The 19,779-nt window shown below is 36.0% G+C and overlaps 1 protein-coding gene across 1 annotated transcript in view; it reads right to left on the reverse strand.

Moving 5' to 3' along the window:
* LOC136809210 (sperm-associated antigen 17-like) overlaps positions 1-19,170 on the reverse strand; it is a 31,903-nt gene extending 12,733 nt beyond the window's left edge. Inside the window, exons 1-23 of the mRNA XM_067065726.1 lie at positions 19,052-19,170; positions 18,438-18,578; positions 17,987-18,197; positions 17,278-17,475; positions 15,752-15,942; positions 14,360-14,569; positions 14,009-14,186; positions 13,039-13,169; positions 12,546-12,674; positions 11,448-12,002; positions 10,857-11,155; positions 9,749-9,870; positions 8,922-9,332; positions 8,218-8,531; positions 6,910-7,084; positions 6,370-6,556; positions 5,380-5,564; positions 4,460-4,698; positions 3,837-4,013; positions 1,981-2,134; positions 1,495-1,683; positions 747-941; positions 401-553 (exon numbers count right to left, since the gene is read on the reverse strand). Coding sequence (XP_066921827.1) covers positions 401-553; positions 747-941; positions 1,495-1,683; positions 1,981-2,134; positions 3,837-4,013; positions 4,460-4,698; positions 5,380-5,564; positions 6,370-6,556; positions 6,910-7,084; positions 8,218-8,531; positions 8,922-9,332; positions 9,749-9,870; positions 10,857-11,155; positions 11,448-12,002; positions 12,546-12,674; positions 13,039-13,169; positions 14,009-14,186; positions 14,360-14,569; positions 15,752-15,942; positions 17,278-17,475; positions 17,987-18,197; positions 18,438-18,578; positions 19,052-19,138 — 4,831 coding nt within the window. The 5' untranslated portion in view covers positions 19,139-19,170. The remainder of the gene's footprint in view (positions 1-400; positions 554-746; positions 942-1,494; positions 1,684-1,980; positions 2,135-3,836; positions 4,014-4,459; positions 4,699-5,379; positions 5,565-6,369; positions 6,557-6,909; positions 7,085-8,217; positions 8,532-8,921; positions 9,333-9,748; positions 9,871-10,856; positions 11,156-11,447; positions 12,003-12,545; positions 12,675-13,038; positions 13,170-14,008; positions 14,187-14,359; positions 14,570-15,751; positions 15,943-17,277; positions 17,476-17,986; positions 18,198-18,437; positions 18,579-19,051) is intronic.
* Between the last annotated feature and the right edge of the window lie 609 nt (positions 19,171-19,779).

A 19,779-nucleotide genomic window follows, 5' to 3' on the forward strand; every position in this document is an offset into this window, starting at 1 on the left:
AGAGGATATTGCAGAACAAACACAGGTTAATTACTCTGGGGTGCCTAAAAACTTCCCCCCCCCACGTTTATTAAATAGCCTGCTTTTAGTCAATAATCACCTTATTTTGGGGTATTTAGAGGTACAATTCAAACCCCCTCCCGGCAACTAGGTCCAACCCATTGATCAAAATTTGAAGATGTGTTAACCCCAACCCTTATTCATGATATTCATGACGTAATGTTTTCTACGGAAATATCCCGGTTTTGCCAGTAGTGGCAAATTTTATACAACTTTTGTCTAGTTTAAATTTACCACTATTGGCTAAAACTGGGGTATTTCCGTAGAAAACATTACGTCATGAATATCACGAATTCAAACCTTCCAATTTACTAGGTACCTGAGAATAAATCAACCTTACCTAACTTAACAGGTTTATCGCTTCCTGGCCAAGCTGATTTTTTCCGTGCTTCGTTAATGCGTGAATCGTACGCTTTGAAGTCACGCTCACGCAGACTAATGGGGATAATGTTACTCTCCTTTTTGCTTGGTCTCCATATATCCTCAACGTAGCCTGGAAAAAATGATAAGGTTTTGTTTTACATAAGTGTTCCCGTTTCATATCAGACATATATTTCATACAGTTTCATACAGTTTTTAACGAAATTTGAGTAAAAAAGGCTAAGTATGGTTCACATATTATCTTCGGTTGTTTATCACTGCTTCCCGCGAACAAACAATATCGATAAATGATGTTTTTTCTTCACCTGAATGTGGTTTAAGAACGGTCAATGTTGTGGCTTCTTCATCTCCTTCTAAACCACCGTGAAGAATTGCTGCTGATGGGTTAGATTCTGCTTCTTGTAAATAATGGCAAACGTCCTCATATCTCAATAGTTCTTCACCACTGCCATCTGAATGCACCACGAAATAACGTGGCTTGATTTCAGATGAAACGTCTTCTAAGAAAGTGGAAGGACATGAAAAAAGTAAGCCAGAAGTTTCTTCTTTATTCAAATCGCTTCTCACTTAACTTTTTTTGGTCGCCGAACAAGCTGAATAGAAAGCGAACTTAACGAAACTGTTTTCAATATATCGCTCTGTTAAAACATAATTTATACATACACCTCGAACATCAAATATCTTATATCGATTCAAAAATGGTCTCTCCTTTCAAATTGCAGTTTCTAGAAAGTTTGAAGATGCCTTAAGCTTAAGGTAGAGTATCAGTAGACAAGGACTCTCATAAGGTTCAAAATGATGGCGAAAAATTTAATTGGTAAATTGTAATTACAATATTGCGTATATTTAAAACCATTCCTACAAAAAATGCAGGGCGCCATGTGGTTTTCACACCAACACAGACTATCAAGAGAATTTTTTTTTACCGCTAGATTAAATAGCTGAATTCAATCCGCCATTAAATACACCTCGTACGTCTTAAAAATGCATCATTTTTGCTTGCTTATCAGGAAAAGTTAAAGATTCTCCCTGCGGATTTGAAGCTCATCTTACCATCGTGAGAATGTTGTCCTTTTTGTACACGATAACTACCATCAGCATCTACTTCAAACTGGTTACCTTGGTGATCAATAATTTGCAATGCATTTTGGGTAGTTTGTTTCATCACACATGTACCCTTTGAACACGGAATATCCGATTGCGAAATATCAATAGAACGTTTTGGATGGATGTAAAGTTCACCTGTGAAAGATCGGATAAAACGTTTCAGTATTCAATAAAATAATCGGAACAATATTTATTAATTAAACCATTAAGGGAGGTATACAATCTATATATTTTACTTTTAAGGGGTGCTTTACATACGCCCACGAGATTTTTAGCGACAAATTTTCTGCCAATGAAATATTCTGAGGGTCAATTTTTGAAAGTATCAGTGCGTTACGGATTTTAGCCCGAATCTTCTGGTAAAACTTTTTTCGATCAATCAAATTCGCGTTTAAAAAATATTTAGTTTTGAAAAGTTCTAACAAAACTCACCTGAAGTTGATACAATCATTTGTTTATCTTGTTGCTGGGCGACGACATATCCACCATCTTGAAAACCGGTGATAGCTCGTCCATTTGGAAATTCGCATTGAATAGATGATTTATTGAGATCTATAATTGTTGTCGGATAAAACTCGTGTTCGACCTATAAGAGAGTGATTTAGAATCAACTAATTCATCAACAAAGCTAGCTCAAAAAAAAGTTCTTCCAGTTTTGACCACTGTTTGCTTAAGTCACAATGTAAAGTTAATGACTTCAGAGTACTGTTAATTAAGTAAGATTATGACCTCAATCAGAGGCGACCTCGGGCGACCTGAAGGGTGGAGAAGAAGCCACTCTTTCTCCTTGGATTTCTCCGTTTTCCCACGATTCTTTTATATTTTTGAGGGCTGTTAGTACGACAAATCTTTTAAGCCCTTGATAAACTCAACTGAAAAGCTGGACTCAAAACCTTACACACCGTACCCTCTGACCCTTGAGGCATTTTCTCAATCCGGGCCAAACAAAATGTTTTGATCAGAGATTTTTTTGAAAGTGATACCCTAATGGCGGTGTATCGAGGGCGTTAGGTATACTTTACTTTTGGGTATCTGTGATGTAGCGCCGTTGAAAATCACACAAAGTTTTAACACTGTAATGGCTTCTTTGCAGATACCACTTTCAAAAAAATAACTCCATCAAAAGTGGCAGACATAGCTTAGTCCAGCAGGGTGTCTATGGATTTTTTTTCGGGATTTTCAAGGTTTTCAAGGTTTTTTTGGTCATTTTTAAGTGGTTTTTCAAGGTTTTTTGGCAAAACCTTTGGCACTTTTCAAGGTTTTTTGATACTCAGTTGATATGGCTCTTTACAGGAATTTTTTTTTTCATAGTGGTAGGTGAAAGAAAAATAGAGGACAGCAAATAAAATTTATTCGCTTTTGGTGCCCGGGGAATTACTTCCACAGTTAAATTCCTATCTCCCTCTCGAGAACAATACCACAAAAAGAAAAAATCCAGCTCCCTAGTCTTCCAACTTTAGAAATAAAGAATTAGAAGCAAAACCAATTGTTTACAGTGACCGAGGAGGCGCAACCATGTTTTGCGCCGACGAGAGAAAATTTTGATTTTGACTCTTTCAAATGGCTAAGAAACGCCTTGTTTTTGATTTTGTTTTTTACAAAAATCAATTGCCAAAAGAGTTGTTTTAAGGAATCCTCGAAATTTTATTGATGAACGGCCATTATTCCAAGACGTCCTGAAGCGATTTGAAAATTGGGGAACAGTCGATTTCTTAGGGCTCATGCAAACGGAAAATTAGTGACAAAAACTCAGCTAGTGATAAAAGAATATGTTGCATTCGTTGCGACAGAATCGCAACAGAAACAGGAAAACATGGAATTCTCTAAATGTTATAAAGGTTTAGCGCCGCAGGCGGTTTTTTACTTATTCTTACTTTTCGAATGACTGGATAGTGCTTTTCAAGGTTTTTAACGATTTTTCAAGGTTTTCAAGGTTTTTCCCAGAAAATTGATAGTTTTCAAGGTTTTCAAGGTTTTCAAGGTCCCGTAGACACCCTGTCCAGGGTTTGATAAAGTTCAGTAACTGTAACCGAATGCTCTATGTACCTATCAATAGTGTTACGTAAAAATTTACAATGCTCGGTAAGTTCACTGATATAGTAGAGTCTCTTTAACTCGGACACACGCGGGAAACACAATTTTGTTCGAATTATGATTAAAAGGCATTGTTAACTAAAGGGATGAGAAATCTTGTTGGAGTTAAGAAGACATTCGAGGTATAGAGGTTCGAGTTAAGGAGACTTGAGTGTATTCTCATAGCATAGATATTTTTAATTGATGTGACTTACCAAAACTTCTTGGTATTGTGCTTCAACTTCTCTACTTTCCCCAGTCTCTTGGTTAACCACGTGGTCAACACGTGTCTTGGTAGCCATGGTAATACGCGTTCCATCTAAATATTCAACGATGGAAGTTCCATTTTCACGGTTGACGATGATAACACCATCTTCTCTCGTTTGTAATACCTATATGGAAACAAAACAGAAAAGCAGGTGGATTGAGTAGAAAAACTCAAATAAAGTAGACTAAAACCCTAAAACACGAGTTGTACTTGATTTGAGAAATAGAAGTGTGAGTTGCCCATTAGAAAAAATGAACCCCACCCCAAAGTTTTTTCAGATTTTCCCTGTGATTGTTCTAAAAGTTAGGCTTTCCTGAATCACTACCTATATCAATCTCTACCTGAATCACTCTTAAGGAATTAACACTGCATGACAAGCTATTCTAGTCTTGGTAGAATTTTGGATAGTAAAAGAGCTGAAAGCTAAACGTCCTAACCTAAAAGTCATTATCTTTTTTACATCTTTATTTCATTACAAAAGAAATCCATTCTTAAATTTCTCTACATACGCAAATTTTTTCAAAAAGGTTCTTTACTATACAGGAATTGATGAAATGAAGAAAAGCAAACCTGATTCGATTCGAAACAAGATGCATCAGCTATCATCATATTTTCCACAAATTCTTCATGACCAGAGCTATCGATGAACCATTTTTCACCACTCAAACCTTTGGTGACATTCCAAGACAATGGGAATTTCTTTTTCTCGTTATTGTTATTACTTTCGTTTTCGGTTTCGTTTGTCGGTTCGGTGATTGATTCAGGTTGTAATGATGTATTTTGTTGTTGTTTTGATGCTGAGCCACTACCTGTTATCAATATAATATTACCGATTTTATGTATTGGAGGATATCGAGGGCGACGGTAAGTGAAATCAGTACAAAACAAAGTCGATAGTTGATGTACGGCTCTTATTGCTCACCTAAACAGACGACGGTATTTTGGTGTTTTTACCGTCGTCGAACAAAGTGGACAAGTGATTTCGGAGACATGTCAACTTTGTGTTATACCGTCTCCCTCGATTTATCTCGAATACATAAACTCGCTATTTAGTTATAAAGGTGTCCACTGTAAAAAGTGGATACAGTTTCTTGTGATCCCGGCCAAGCAAAATCGTTGATCAGAGAATTTTGAAAGTGGTACTGTATCCTAATGGTAGCATTAATCAACATTGGTGAAGAAAATTTACAAAAAATTTTTTTTATTGAACTACAGATTGATCTACACCGAGTAGTGCTACCCTTTCTAAAAACTCCGATCAAAGATGGCGGGTATAGCCTTGTCTAGGGAATATAAAGGCCAGTGAGTCTCTTTTTCTGTCTGGATTTCTCCACTTCTTTCGATTCATTTCTTTAATTGCTGACCAGTAAAGATTTCAGCAAGAGGGCATAAAAGAAACAAAAAATGATAGTAATCTTTTTTGTTCAGGTTTGAATCAAGACGTTCTTGGGTATATTTCAGAGAGATCGATAAGAATAATAATACTATACCTTTCTTTCCACGAGAAGGTGTGTTTCTTGATGGCGTGTCTTCAATTTTTGCTGGTTCCACGGCTACTGTATTAATGGGCATGACTGTAGTGGGAGGGATTTTTTGTTCAGGAGTTTGGTATGGTGTGGAATGGTAAATATCTCCATGTGCTGATAAAATTTCGAATCGTCTCGTCAGAGTTGTACTGAATACAAAATGGATAAACGTGATTGTTAATGACACCCGTTTCACAGACCCATTAGGACTCCACTTGAAAATTTGTCTAAAATTTTGTTCCCGGTGGTAAAATTACTACCCTACAATTTTGATTTTATCCCTATTTGAAATCCATAGAAAAAACCGTATAACAAAACCATCCCTATTGGATTTTTGAGCTGCAAACACTTTGCGGAAGAATTTTTATCCCATTTGGATTTTGAAAAAAATACATCCCCAGGGAAAGAAGTTCCAGCGGGACTGTGAGACAGGGGTAACTACTAAGGCTCTCGGCAAAGACAATTTCAAAGGGTCCATGACATCTTTAATGAGACACAACCAAGTTTCGTTCTTTTAAAAGTATTTTATGACTTTCATTTGAAAAGGCACGACGGGGACACAGCTGACATTATAGGGAAAACTGTGTAAAGGACAAACGCTTGAAACGGTCAGAAATAACATAAGTTCTGAGGAAAAAACATATAATGGCAAATCATATACTCAAGAAGTGCTTACATTAGTGGTCAAAGCAAGACTTTTGAAACGGAAAATGAATTTATCAGAAAATTAGAACGTATTCTTGAAATTTTGGTGAATCATGCAGAATTTTGAGACTGAAAAGCTTTCCCAGCAAGCACACAACGTTGTTTAAACGTTCGAATAACGTTATTTGGACGTTATGAATGTCAAATGGACGTTGATACCACTTTACTGAGATTGTACGGAAGGACTTTTAACACTGTTACACATGATTTAGACAAAATTTGAAGAAGACAATTGAGTTCCTGACACGCTATGTAACGAAATTTCGTTTCAATACCTTAATGACCAAGCCATCACTGGTGACACAACGATACAATTCTTTAACCTGATCACAGTTCTCTAATGTGATCTCTTCTTTCTCGTTCATAAGGCGTTCTTGACGCACCAAAAATGTTGACGGATTATTTTCCAGATTTTCTAAATCATTGACTACCAAACCTAAAGATGTTATGTTTTTAAAATTTTGAAATTAGATCATTTTTTCTTAAAAAAATCTCAGGAACAGTGTTTCTGTTAAAGGGATAATCAGATGGTTCGAGATATTTGGCTTGCAGAAACCTTCTGTAGTCCTGAGTAAATCCTCCAAGTATTATTGTCTAATATGAGATATCACAATTCGAAGCTTCTAAAAATGGGTTCTTACACGGTTCTTACGTAACATTCTATTGCAGCCGTCAAACTCTACCGGCTGCTAAGTCTTCAGCAAAAAAGAAATCCGTTTGCAAATTTTCTTCGGCTTTGGGACCATTCTTAGATGGTGGATTTGTCTTAGATTTAATCTATATACCCACCGTGTTTGAAGCTCAAATGTATGGCGTTTGGTGTGGTGACGTACAAATTCTTCTTAGATTGTTGTTCTTTGAAGATGTGCTCAATTTCTTTTTCACGTTCTTCAATTCTCTTAGCGTCCTCAGCTTCTTTCCGATCCTGCTCTTCCGCCAGTTTCTGATCGTCTTCCTTTTTGCCCTGAAACATAAATTTTGTGATTTACACGTTTTTTCATGAGAACATCCAAAAATTTTGAAGCCTTTGGATGTTCTCAACTTTTTGAGTTTTAAGCCTAAAAATGTTCTTAACATGTTCTTATTTTCGCCATTTTTTTAAGTATTTTTGTCCACTTTCCTAAGAGATTGGGTTTTTTGAGTCCGCAAAGTCTTAAAAAATGTTCTTAACTTGTTCTTAAGATTATGGCCATCGAAGCATTATGTTCTTATTTAGTTTGTTCTAATAAAAAAACGTGTAGTGAAAATTTAGTAATCACGCTGCACAATCTTTTGATTTGGTAAAAAATTTTCGAGATTTAAGATGGAGAAAATTAAGTAAGAGTTGAAAATTGCTGGAGAACATTTTTCTTTTGCTCAATTTGAAGTACTCTTTCGTAGGGGTACAGGCCTTTTTTTATTATGAAGATTCCCAAAAAATCATGATTTTTTTACCGCAGTATTTTCAAGCTTAGAAGCATTTAAATTCTGAATCAGCACCCTCAAATTGAGTAATAAACCAAGTTCCTTGAATAAACATATCAAAAAGTTACAGAATTGCTAATGTATTTTTTAAACTTCATCAATCCACTGGCCATTGCCTAAAAGGCGATCTCGTCAAATGGGGGGGGTTTCATGGTTGGCGGAGGAGCGGAATCGGCCCTTTTTTCGGACGGAGTGGCGGAATTTGGCGAAAATTTAGACGGAATTACGGAAATTGGGTTCTCTGACGGAGACGGAAAATTAGACAATTTTAGTGCTGAAAAACGGAATTTAGCAAAAAAATTTGCGGAATTTCGGAATTGGTAAAAGATTTTCAAAATTTGCGGAATTTTCGACAAAAATATTGAATTTCAAAGGAATTTTCGGTGACGGAATTTTGGTTCAATTTAAGACGGTGTGACGGAAATTGGAGAAAAAATTGGCGGAATTACGGAATCGGGTACCCCCTGAAACCCCCCCCTCAAATGTTGGTCTGTTTTGGTTAGGGAGATTCTGTGTTTCATTCTAGCCAAAACAATGCAGTACAGTACACTATTTTCTGCAATATTCTTGACCTGAAAGGTTAACTAGATTTGAAATGTTTTTTGATCCAGCAATCTGCCCTAAAATCTTTACCTTTCTGCCTTTTGGACTTTTAGGAGGAACTGGTACTTGAGTTGAAGGTTGTGGCATGATCTGTGAAACCTGTTTTGTTACCACAGACAAGATTTTACTGACTTTTGCACATTCGAATGATTCACTATGCTGTGTCATTGTGCTGAATGAGAGTAAGACTCCATCGGATAGGTTTGCAGTGATGTTAGAATGAGAACAGATGTACGGGGGAGTGTCAGGTAGTGGAAGAAGTCTCTTGGAGACTTCGCTTTCTAGTAGCTCTCCTTCTACTCCGATTGTAGGGCTTATTCGTGTAGGGCTTGTTACTGCAGCATCTACAAGGAAAAATCAGGGTTGAATTTTTATGAATTTTTTTTGAAACCTTCGGATGTTCTTAACTTAAAATGCCTTAAAATGTTCTTTAAATATTCTTAATTTCAGCAAATTGCGAGTATTTTGGTGCAATCTCCTAAATAATGGGTAGTGTGGTGGCTCCTTGTTTTTGAAATGATATGTCTTAGATCCACCATTTGAGTAAATCTTATTTCACGAATACGAAACGACACAATCTGCGCTACTCCTGGACTAAAATCGAACATTGTGGAAATGATCAAAACACGACGGCTGAAATACTTTGGACATATCAATAGACGCCCTGGGGGTAGTGCGTCTTTCAAAGCTTACAAAGAGAACTTCAAGGGGAAAAGACTAGATATTTGACTTACTACTGTTAGGTCTAGTTGTAAGAACAGGTGAACATGGTTTGTTCTTATCCATAACATTCGAAGTATTCAACTCATCCAATGGAATGGGATTTGCAAAATTTACTGCAAACGTGTCTCCGCGACACATGACTGTAATCTGTACACAATTAGTCTGTTCGACATATGAAAGTTTCTCGATTCTCACAAGTGATCCGTTTTGAGGGAACAGATACGCTTGATCGATACTACAATGTAGCAGTTTGTCACCCAAATTGTAACCAACGAACGCATAATTCTCAACCATTGTTTCTGATGGTGCAATTGATGGTGTTTCTTCACAGAAACTGACCTTTGAACGGGTGGAAGCAGGGCGTTTGGAGGAGCCGTTACGACTTCCCTTCTTGGCGGAAGATTTTCCAGTAGTCTTGCTTTCTGGAAAGATGATTTGGAATTTTGTTAAATCTCTAAACATACCTTTTGTTACCTTATCGGCCCTTTTTATGTTGGCCCTTATTACGCCAGCGACGAAAAAAACGCCAATGCAAGGTAATGCAAACAAACCACATAAGATCATCTTTTTCCTGCCTGGCACCATTCAAAAAATTCGAGAGATTAGAATCAGATCTCTGTTCCTTTACAGAAAAAGGCTTTTTGCTTGCTAGATTCCCAGTATTGCCAATATGTCCAGCTTAGATCCCACTGGTATACAATTTCTTTTTTCGATATACTAATGGAATACATACGAACATAACAATGAACAGACTAGCTTATTTTTAAACTGAACGACACTTCCATTATATAAAGAACCCGATACATAGAGATCACTCAAAACGAGGCTTACTACTTACCAGATTTCTTCTTTTCAGGAGATTTACTTTTCTTAGGGCTGCCATCACGTGAGGCTGACGTGCTCTTCCCATGCCCCTTTTCATTTTCTTCCGCTATCTGAGCTCGTGTCTTCAAGCCCCATCTAGAAAAAAATCAAAACAATAACATAGCGTCAGCTTGGGTTTAGGTCCCAGGCAAAAATTAGGTCCCCCTGAGTTTTAAGTCCCCCCAAAGATTTATGAATTTTTTGTTAGGCCCAGGACTTTTGTCCCTAAACAATTTCAAAAAATTGATCCAGTAAAAAAGGGTTTTCCAATGTAAATCGCGTTCAGTTCTAAGTTAAAGTTAAGATATTTTGCACACTTTTCATAAAAATATTGCGCCGCAGACGAAAATTTTTCAGATTCATGAGCTTCAATTTTGGTAATTGAAGCCAACTATTAGGCTGAATTATTTTAGCCCCCACGTTAAGTGATGAGATTTTAGCTCCCCCCCAATAACATAGGTCCCCCCAAAAATGTGGTGTACTCTAGCCCCCTCCTTTTTTGGGAAAAATTTAAAGTGTAACCCCCCCCCCCATCCAACTAGCAGGGGGGGCTGACGCTATAAATAAAAAGAGTGAATCAATCATATAAACAACCTATAATAGTTCGACCGGAACGAATTAAAGTTCAACATTTTTGATCGACCGTTCTTTACCTTGGAGTGTCACGTGAAGGTACTTCTTGGCCTATGAGATTTGACTTCTTCGAGAAGAAAAAGAATACCTTGATGTTTTAACTCAATTCTATTGTTTGTCACATTCAAGTGACATTTATTGAGATAAGTCACAGTGCTCTATTTTTATCCAACTTCGACGCCAAGTCATAGCAAATAATCAATAACCATGGAAAATTCATTTGTCATTCGGTGGCAACTCGAGGCTCCTGTTACGAAAGCTATCTGCCTAAAGGGGAGAGTAAGGGTACCACTCTTTCTCCCTCGATTGCTCCACTTACCCTCGATCATTCTCTTAAATTTTGTGGATTAAGCAAACAGGCATCAGATCTTTGGTAGGACCCTAATCCTATAAGGAGACATAAACAGAACAGAAATATATAGAACAGAAAGATACGTGGATAAACTGACCTGCTCCGTTCTTTGAGAGGAGGTGGTGCTGGTGCAGGAACATCTTCCTCTACTGGTTTTTGAGCTTCTTTTAATTCATCAGCTATTTTCTGTTGTTCATTCGTCCAATCTTGAATCTGATACGCGATATGTTCCAAATAATTACGGAAACCAACATCCGAATGTAGCCAAGATTCCCATTGGAAAGTATTCTCTAAATTTTCGTTTACCGGATTGTGCAAGACTACAAGAAGTGTGTTATTACCACGATTATAATATGTGTCCAAGTAAGGGCGTATATCTGATCCTTTGTCTAGCACCTAAAATGATAAGATAATGTAACTGGACGATAACTTCTTCCAGTTAAAACGGTCGACTTTCTGTCGTCCCTTCCTTCACTTTTTTAAGTAATATCGAGTTTTTGCATTAACTTTTTTTAGGACAGCCAAGTGACTGAAAAGATTTGGAACAACCAGAAGTAAAAACGTTTAATAACCGTTCTCAGTCAGCCAGTCTAGGCTAATGAAAACTAACCGTCCCCATGGCAGAAAAACCGGGTTAAAACCTTTTTAAACTGGGAGAAAGCCGTTAAGAATTTTTCATATCTTTTACCTGGTGTAGAACTGATGGCTCAAGGTGTTCCAACCAATTATATGAATCAAGTTTACGTAAAGATTCATTGTTGACCGATTCGATGGAAGGATCTTCTGGGACGTATACTGAAGATTGTTGTTGGCTTAAATCGCAATAAGGGTAATCCCAACGTGAATATATTTTCTCAAGCTGTTCTTCGGTGGAATTATTATTGTTGTCCATTTGAGGTTGAATAATTTCGATATTACCATCTATAGGAAGTGCTTCAAATATATACTGTCTCATTGCACGCTCGAATTTCTCTTCCGTAATATCTTGCCGTTGACGACAAAAATTATATAATTGTCGGCGACGGAGACAATTCTCGACCCATTCTTCTTGTGACGGTTGTAGGTAACGTACGAATCCGGCGTACGGATGAAAATCACGCATTTTGTCTTCGATTTGTTCAGCTTTTTGGAAAGATTCCTCTTTCTTCTTCTTCATTATGTTTAATAAATTCATACGTTTTTCATCACCGTGATATATAATGTCTGGTGTTGGTTTTCTCTCCTTTTCTCGCTTCCACAATTTCTACAAGAAAGATAGACTGGAATAGTTTATATTCCGAGTAATGTGGGTATTATATGATATTACGATAACTGTAATGGGTTAATATCAGTTTTTATAGACTACTACAGACTACAATTTATCCCTTCCTATTTTTTGCTCATTTTCTAACTTTTCTAAAGTTGTCATCTAGCATGCTAGACTACAAAACAGGTTTCAGAACTCTGATACGTTTTGAATTGAAAAATCACACAAATGGTTAACCCCAATAATGTTATAAAACAGTACAGTTTACTGGATACTTCAGAATACAACCTTGTCCATCCACCATGTTAAAAAGGTCTTGTTTGGAGTGTAAACCCCCCCTTCGAATTTTGTTGTCCAATTCTTAAAAACCCCTTTCGCCTTTTTTACGAGACCCTTAGATTTTTTATAAAGTTTCATTGACACCCCTTGGGATTTTGATAGATTTTGAAGCCGTGCTGAGCCGTACCTTACTCGACAAATAAATGATAATATTTTTTCTGGTTTTGATTCTTGTTGCAGCATTGATCAAACTCATTTTACCTGGGTATCTTGAGGACCATAGATAGCCATTTGTCGATCCCAGAATTGACCAATCAAGTCATCCATGCCATCAGCACGTGGCTTAGGGGGCTCATCGGCTGGATTGGGCCCGTCTGTTACTGCCACAACCTAAAACATCAATTAGACCTGAATTCTATTGCACACAACGATCAAACTATAAAAGAGAAAAAAAATAGTGCACGGTGTCTATGGAATCTTTTATTTGAATTAAAAGAATTTTTAAGTTTCACTAAAGTTATGCAGATCAGTCCTAAACTGGGACAACAAGCAAAACAAATAGACTCAACAACAAACGTGATATTTTGTTTTAAAGAGAAAATCCATTTTCAAGGATTACAAAGTTTCAATGTCCCGTTTGGGTTTCAGAACGGCCGCTTATCCACCAAATTTATTTTGGACAGTCTTCAGATAATTTTACTATTTTCACTAAATTCAACCCACAATACATAATTCAAACACAACCAAATGTTACCTGCTCTAGGAGACAGTTTAATATCAAAGGAACACTTTCACATTGGACTGGTACGTTGGACATCAACTGATCATAGTATCTCAAATCACAAGATGGCGTTTTATCTTGTTTTTCAGCATTAGTACTGACAGCTGTAAATTCAAGAAAACAGAAAATAAAAAGAGACGAAAAATAGAAAGAAATTTTCGCGGAACAAATTTTTGCGACCAAATTAAATTCTGCGAAACAAGAATATTCTCCTGATTTAAAAATTCACCTATAAAATTGGTCTTTTTAGGGCAAAATAGTTTAATATTTTAAACAAAAAATCCTCTCAACCGCGAAATTAAATTCTGCAAAAATTTCTTTCCGCAAAAATTCCTTCCGTTAAAGTATTGACAAGGAAGCTCCATAAAGTTCAAGAAGACAAAAAATTCTCATATATTTTGGGTATTCAACCTTCTGTCACCGAACTCTTAAAGTTAAATAGCCGTTACCGCTCGCTATTTTTAAGCGAATCGTGGGCTCCATATTTGCATCTTATTTATTTCAGCTTTTTAGGTCTGGAATAGAAGAAATATCGTTTCAAAAGGTGTAAAACACTTATGGATCTAAAGTCTTTTCAGGAAGATTTCAAAACGTTTAGGAGGTGGAAGTTTAGTACATATATCTTCTAAAGTCTATTCGTGATAAGTGTGTACTCTTTGTCAGGGGTCTTATCAATACACAATTCGCCGGCCTAGAATCTAGAAATCGCCAGAGTTTTTCATTCGCCATTTCAATTTTTAAAACCCCTGCTCTGTGCTAACATATGAAAACCACTCTCGAGGAGATAAGTCTTATTTATTACACAGATTTGGTCAAAAGTGAAAAAATGGTCTGGAACAAATTGACATAGAAACCAGGAGACAGTCTAAATTCATGACCTTTTTGGGACCCATTTTTCTATAAATGCTTTAGGACTTTAGGAATTATTTTAGGATATTCTTACGATTAGAATCTGCGCTATCGACCGTTTCTTGTGATAACTTCTTCTCCAATAAAGTATGATTGGTCGAAACATCTATAATTCTCAAATGATCCAAATATCGACCATACTGTTCCATATACTTCAACAAGTCAAAACAAACATCTGCTACTTTAGTGTACAACCAACCAGCAAACTCACCCTGTAAATACAACGTAGAGGGGATATCTACCTATGTCTACATCGACCAAAACTTGGAGGGTGAACCTCTCTAAAAAGCCTTAAAAAACTAAAATACCCCACTCGATTGGTTGCTTGGACGCACCGTCGCCTAGCAAATCTAGTATTAACTAGTAAAACTAGTAAAAAAAGAACCTTTGGGTCAAATGATTGTTCCAGATTGTCAGGAAAACAGTGTTCTTGTATAACCACTTCGAATTTAGCCATGTTTTTTAATTCGTGTCCAGTCTCTGTGTGTTTGACCAACAAATCAGATTCTTCCCAAAATTTAGCTATCTCTTCTTTCATGCACAGAACCTTGATTTGGTCTTCTTCGTTTTGTTCAGGTGGAACTGAGATATCACCCTTTAAATAAAAATAAAGAATTATAGTAGGGGCCAAGTCTGGGGTCCCGTGACATCTTTTTTACGGGGGGCTTTTACAACCTAGCCATTTTTAGTCTATTCCAAAGAAAAGTATATTACAAGATATTTTTGAGAGGGAGGACGCAGATTTGGCTCGGGAAAACTTTTTATGACCAAAATAGTGACGCCATAGGCAAAACTGCAAGGGAAAATAAGGGGTTAGGAAAAAAGCTTATTTTCAAAAGTAAAAAAAAACGAAAATAATTGGTACCATCTGAAAGAGCATGAAATTCTGAGCAAAAAACTGTATCACAACAACTCTCTGACTAAAACACACAAAGAAATACAGCCGCTTGAAGTTAAAAAACATACCGACGTCAGTACGATCATAAGATTCTTCAGATTTGACGTCAAATCACATAGTAGAGCTGACAGTTAGTTGGCCCCCTACTATTACCCATGATTTGAAGCTAAGGCTAGATTAATTCTTAAAGGTCGCTGCTATTGCATTGCAAGTTCGCAATTTACATTGCATTTGAAGCGCACGAGAAATTGCAAAATGTGTAATACCAATTTTTCTGCATCACAATAAAAAAACTGATTTTGTTGCAGGCACTTACAATATTTTCCAGCAATATTTTTTGAATGCATTGCAACCGCCTGGAAAAACATGAGTGTACCTTTAAATTTATATTCGATATAGCTTTCGAAGGATAGGAATTAATATTCGAACACATTGCATCATTCCCCACGTGCGTGTTCAAGCTATAGAGACTTTATTGTACTTATAATATTTTGATCATCTTAGGGCGGAGGTTAACCTGCTCAACTGAAGTAGAGAAATTTCACATAAGAGGTAACTTTTCTTTCTTACACACACTTAGAATATGCTATAGTCTGAGACAAATCACTATCTAAGAAAAAGCCGACGAAAATTCCAGAAAATTCCCAAAAGGATTTTTCGCTGAAAAGAGTTGACAGCCTGTAGAGTTTGCCAGTCTGGCCAGTTTGTCGTTTCTTTGCAACTCTCCCACCAACTTTTCCATATACCACTAATACGGCTGTAAACTCTGCGCGTCTATATTTCCCCGCCTTTAAATATCCTTGAAACGGACGTCGGATGATATCGTCTAACACACATCCAGCTGAACAGAAAAACAAAGTTAAAGAACAACAAATGTACCTGTTCTCCAACTAAAGATGCTCTCCTTTCATTTTTAATAGATTCCAACTTCAAATCATATTCTGTTCTAAGGTTGATTGCTGCATTGATGGTAATTTGGATGTCGATCAGTGTATTGAACAAAGCAGCATCATTGAATCCAGTAAGGATAATGTAATGGTGAGGATCTGTTGGCCCGTCAGGTTCGTCATCTAGAAGAATTTATAGAGTTCAGGTGTGTCATCTAGATGAATTTGTAGAGTTCAAGTTTGTCATCTAGAAAATTTATATAGTTCAGGTTCGTCATCTAGAGAATTTATAGAGTTCAAGTTTGTCATCTAGAGAATTTATATAGAGTTCAGGTTTGTCATCTAGAGAATTTATAAAGAGTTCAAGTTTGTCATCTAGAGAATTTATATAGAGTTCAAGTTTGTCATCTAGAGAATTTATATAGAGTTCAGGTTTGTCATCTAGAGAATTTATATAGAGTTCAGGTTTGTCATCTAGAAAATTCATAGAGTTCAAGTTTGTCATCTAGAGAATTTATAGAGTTCAGGTTCGTCATCTAGAGAATTTATAGAGTTAAAGTTTGTCATCTAGAGAATTTATAATAGAGTTCAGATTTGTCATCTGGAGAATTTATAGAGTTCAGGTTTGTCATCTAGAGAATTTATATAGAGTTCAGGTTTGTCATCTAGAAAATTCATAGAGTTCAAGTTTGTCATCTAGAGAATTTATAGAGTTCAGGTTCGTCATCTAGAGAATTTATAGAGTTAAAGTTTGTCATCTAGAGAATTTATAAATAGAGTTCAGGTTTGTCATCTGGAGAATTTATAGAGTTCAGGTTTGTCATCTAGAGAATTTATATAGAGTTCAGGTTTGTCATCTAGAAAATTTATAGAGTTCAGGTTTGTCATCTAGAGAATTTAGTCAGATAGAGTTATAGGTTCATTTGTCATCTAGAATTTATAGAGTTCAGGTTCGTCATCTAGAGAATTTATAGAGTTCAGGTTTGTCATCAAGAGAATTTATATAGAGTTCAAGTTTGTCATCTAGAGAATTTATAGAGTTCAGGTTCGTCATCTAGAGAATTTATAGAGTTAAAGTTTGTCATCTAGAGAATTTATATAGAGTTCAGGTTTGTCATCTGGAGAATTTATAGAGTTCAAGTTTGTCATCTAGAAAATTTATATAGAGTTCAAGTTTGTCATCTAGAGAGTTTATAGAGTTCAGGACAGGTTCTTCATCTAGAAAGTTCATATAGTTTTTTATAGAGTTCAGAAGCCTTTAAATAAGAGAAAAAGTTCCAATAAGATAAAGGGTTGTTTGAGTGTCATTCACGCCTTTAGAAGAAAAAACTAGAACAATAGTGTTGTCTGCCACTAGATGTTTCATTTATTGGGTTACATTTTGTGTTAATAAACTGTTAATTCCACATAAACCACCCACTTAAGACTTGAGCTCAAGCTATAGATCAAGAAGCTAAAAAATCTTTCAGATTAACATATTATACCGAATAACCACTTTATCTAAAGAATTCCACTTACCAATGTATTCAATCACTTCACTTTCTTCGCCACGTTTCTTTAATTTGGTCTCTTTTTTGGGTGACAACGGTTTTTCTGGTTCTTTCTTTGCGCCTTTCTTGCCTCCTTTTCCTGGAGAACCTGCTGATCGCGCTCTATTTGGACTGACAGTCTTTGATGCACTTTGGTCAAGCTTTGGTTTTGATATAGTTGTAGAAGCTAACTGAAAAATGAATACATATACATAATTTTTTGAGAAACTAAATCGGACGACGAATCAACACGACAGCATAGGATATTATCTACCAGAATAACGAAGTCCCTACTTTTTTAACTATGGACTGGTAGTACAAGAGCTGATGAAGATAAACTTTTAATTCTGTATGGCATGAAACTTTGAGTATGTTTACCAAGGGAAGAAATTTGATTTCGCAGTTCAAAGCTTAAAATTCTGAAGTTTCGTGGAATTTAATTTTCGTGGTTGAGAATTTTTTGATTAAAATATATGGCCTATTTTGCCATTAAAAACCCAATTTTAGAGGTGATTTTTTTAATCCTGAGAATATTTGTGTTTCGCAGAATTTAAGAAGAAGATTTCTTCCTTAAGGTATTTGACTCATTTTTATTCAGACTAGTAAAATATTTATTGCAAATTTTTATGAGTATTAGGAATATTGGGGAAAATAAAAATATAATAGCCGCATTCTTCTTCACCGTTCAACATTATTACTTAACTTCTTTTCAGCATTTCTTCTTTCAATGTCACTGGCTTTAATGGATAACAACTTGAATTTGATAAGCTTGGCAAGTGTGTTGACAGGTATCTTTTCGCCTTGATCCAACAATAATTTGACTTGCTCACAAATCTCTGAATACTGTGGTTTGGTTCCTGGAACGCCTTTGCCCTTACTCCCTTTTGTTTGGGTAGCAATCTCTTTTGCCTATATTATAAAAAATATTAAAAGCTAAGAAGTGAGTATGGAGGAAATGATAAATTTAAAGGTATTTTTTGTCCAAAGTTAAACCTAAAAGAGCTTATTTATTTATATTCACGCGATAATTACATGATATACATAATACAACTGTTAGTAAAAAACTTAACTCAAAGGTCGGTTCAGTTCAGGCCAGTTCTGATAACCTTTTTTTTAAACAGAACGAATATTGAAAATAAGGACTCTTACCTCCACCAACAATTTGTAATAATCAACAACATTGAAGAGTTTTCTGACACCAGTTTTGATGGTATCACTCAACAAGTTGACAACAGCCACATCTGAATATTGCTGTGGACCAAGAAAATACACTAATGGTCGCCAATCAGGCTAAAAAAAAAGAAATTTTAGGATTACTATAGAGGAAATAAATGAAAAAATTAAATTACAAGTCTGTATAGCCAAAGTTAGTCAGTCAAATTACACCTACGTATCCCTTCTTATAACTTTATGAAGTGACACAATTATAAATTTTATAAATTTTTTCAACTTTGGTTTCGGGGCAAAAGTTTGTATGGCTAGGAGTACTGGAGACCAATAGTGTGACTTCAATCATGCCAGATTTCTTTAAGGCCCAACAATTTACAGTGACCAACAAAAGAAAATGTTAGAAATATACTTCAAGGTATTTAATGCTGATCTGAAATAAAATTACGTGATTCATATAGCTTTTTTTATCCTTGATAGCAGGATTACACATACAAATGTGTTTTGGAGAAGTCTATTTTTTACTTACGCTTCACATCTCACTAAACATGTGTGCTTTTTTAGGTTGTGTAAAAAAATTATAAAACAAAACTTACCTCTTGGAAAACAGCTTGTGCCAATTCAGCTTCCCAATTACAAGCCTCAGATGTTGTACCACTTTTCCCTCTTGCAGCTTTCGGCATTGTTTTTAATTTGAATTTTTCATCTTATACTTCTAAAGCAAAACAATTAATCAAGAACTTTGAAGGTCAAAACTTATTCTGATAAATGTTTCAATCGACCATGTACCTACCTCTTTTTCTAATTTTGCATTGAACGGTTCAAATAACTTGCAAGGTCTAATGCTTGGAACAATGTATTTGAGTCAGCTTGCCTAAGATGGAAATAGTTGGCAAGCAGTGGCTCGTCTGGTGCAGCTACTAGAAAGATGTCTAAATGTTTTTTGAAGAAGCACGTGGTTGCTTATAAAAGATGTGCCTCCTCTTCGGCAATTCATATTTCGTTTTATATGTTATTTAGGACTTGTTGTCAGACAAAATTGTTGTTGGAATACTGACGCGTTCGTCAAATCCAACGTCGGATATTTTTACTGTCGTACTACTAGAGTACCCTGCCAAATTGGCGAACAAAATTTTTGGATTCAAATTTTTCACTTACTTTTAACTTTTTTGAAAATCCTTTTCAACCAACGGTTAGACAACTTTTAACATGTTCTTCGTGTTTGTTTTGATTTTTTATTTGAGGCGATCTTCTTAGAATAAAAAACTTTTGAAGCAAACGGTACTAGTGCCCAGTTCCCGACCGACGTACCAGTCTGCGACCG

The sequence above is a fragment of the Clytia hemisphaerica genome, unplaced genomic scaffold, assembly GCF_902728285.1.
Source record: "Clytia hemisphaerica strain Z4C2 unplaced genomic scaffold, Clytia hemisphaerica genome assembly, whole genome shotgun sequence".
Lineage (NCBI taxonomy): Eukaryota > Metazoa > Cnidaria > Hydrozoa > Leptothecata > Clytiidae > Clytia > Clytia hemisphaerica.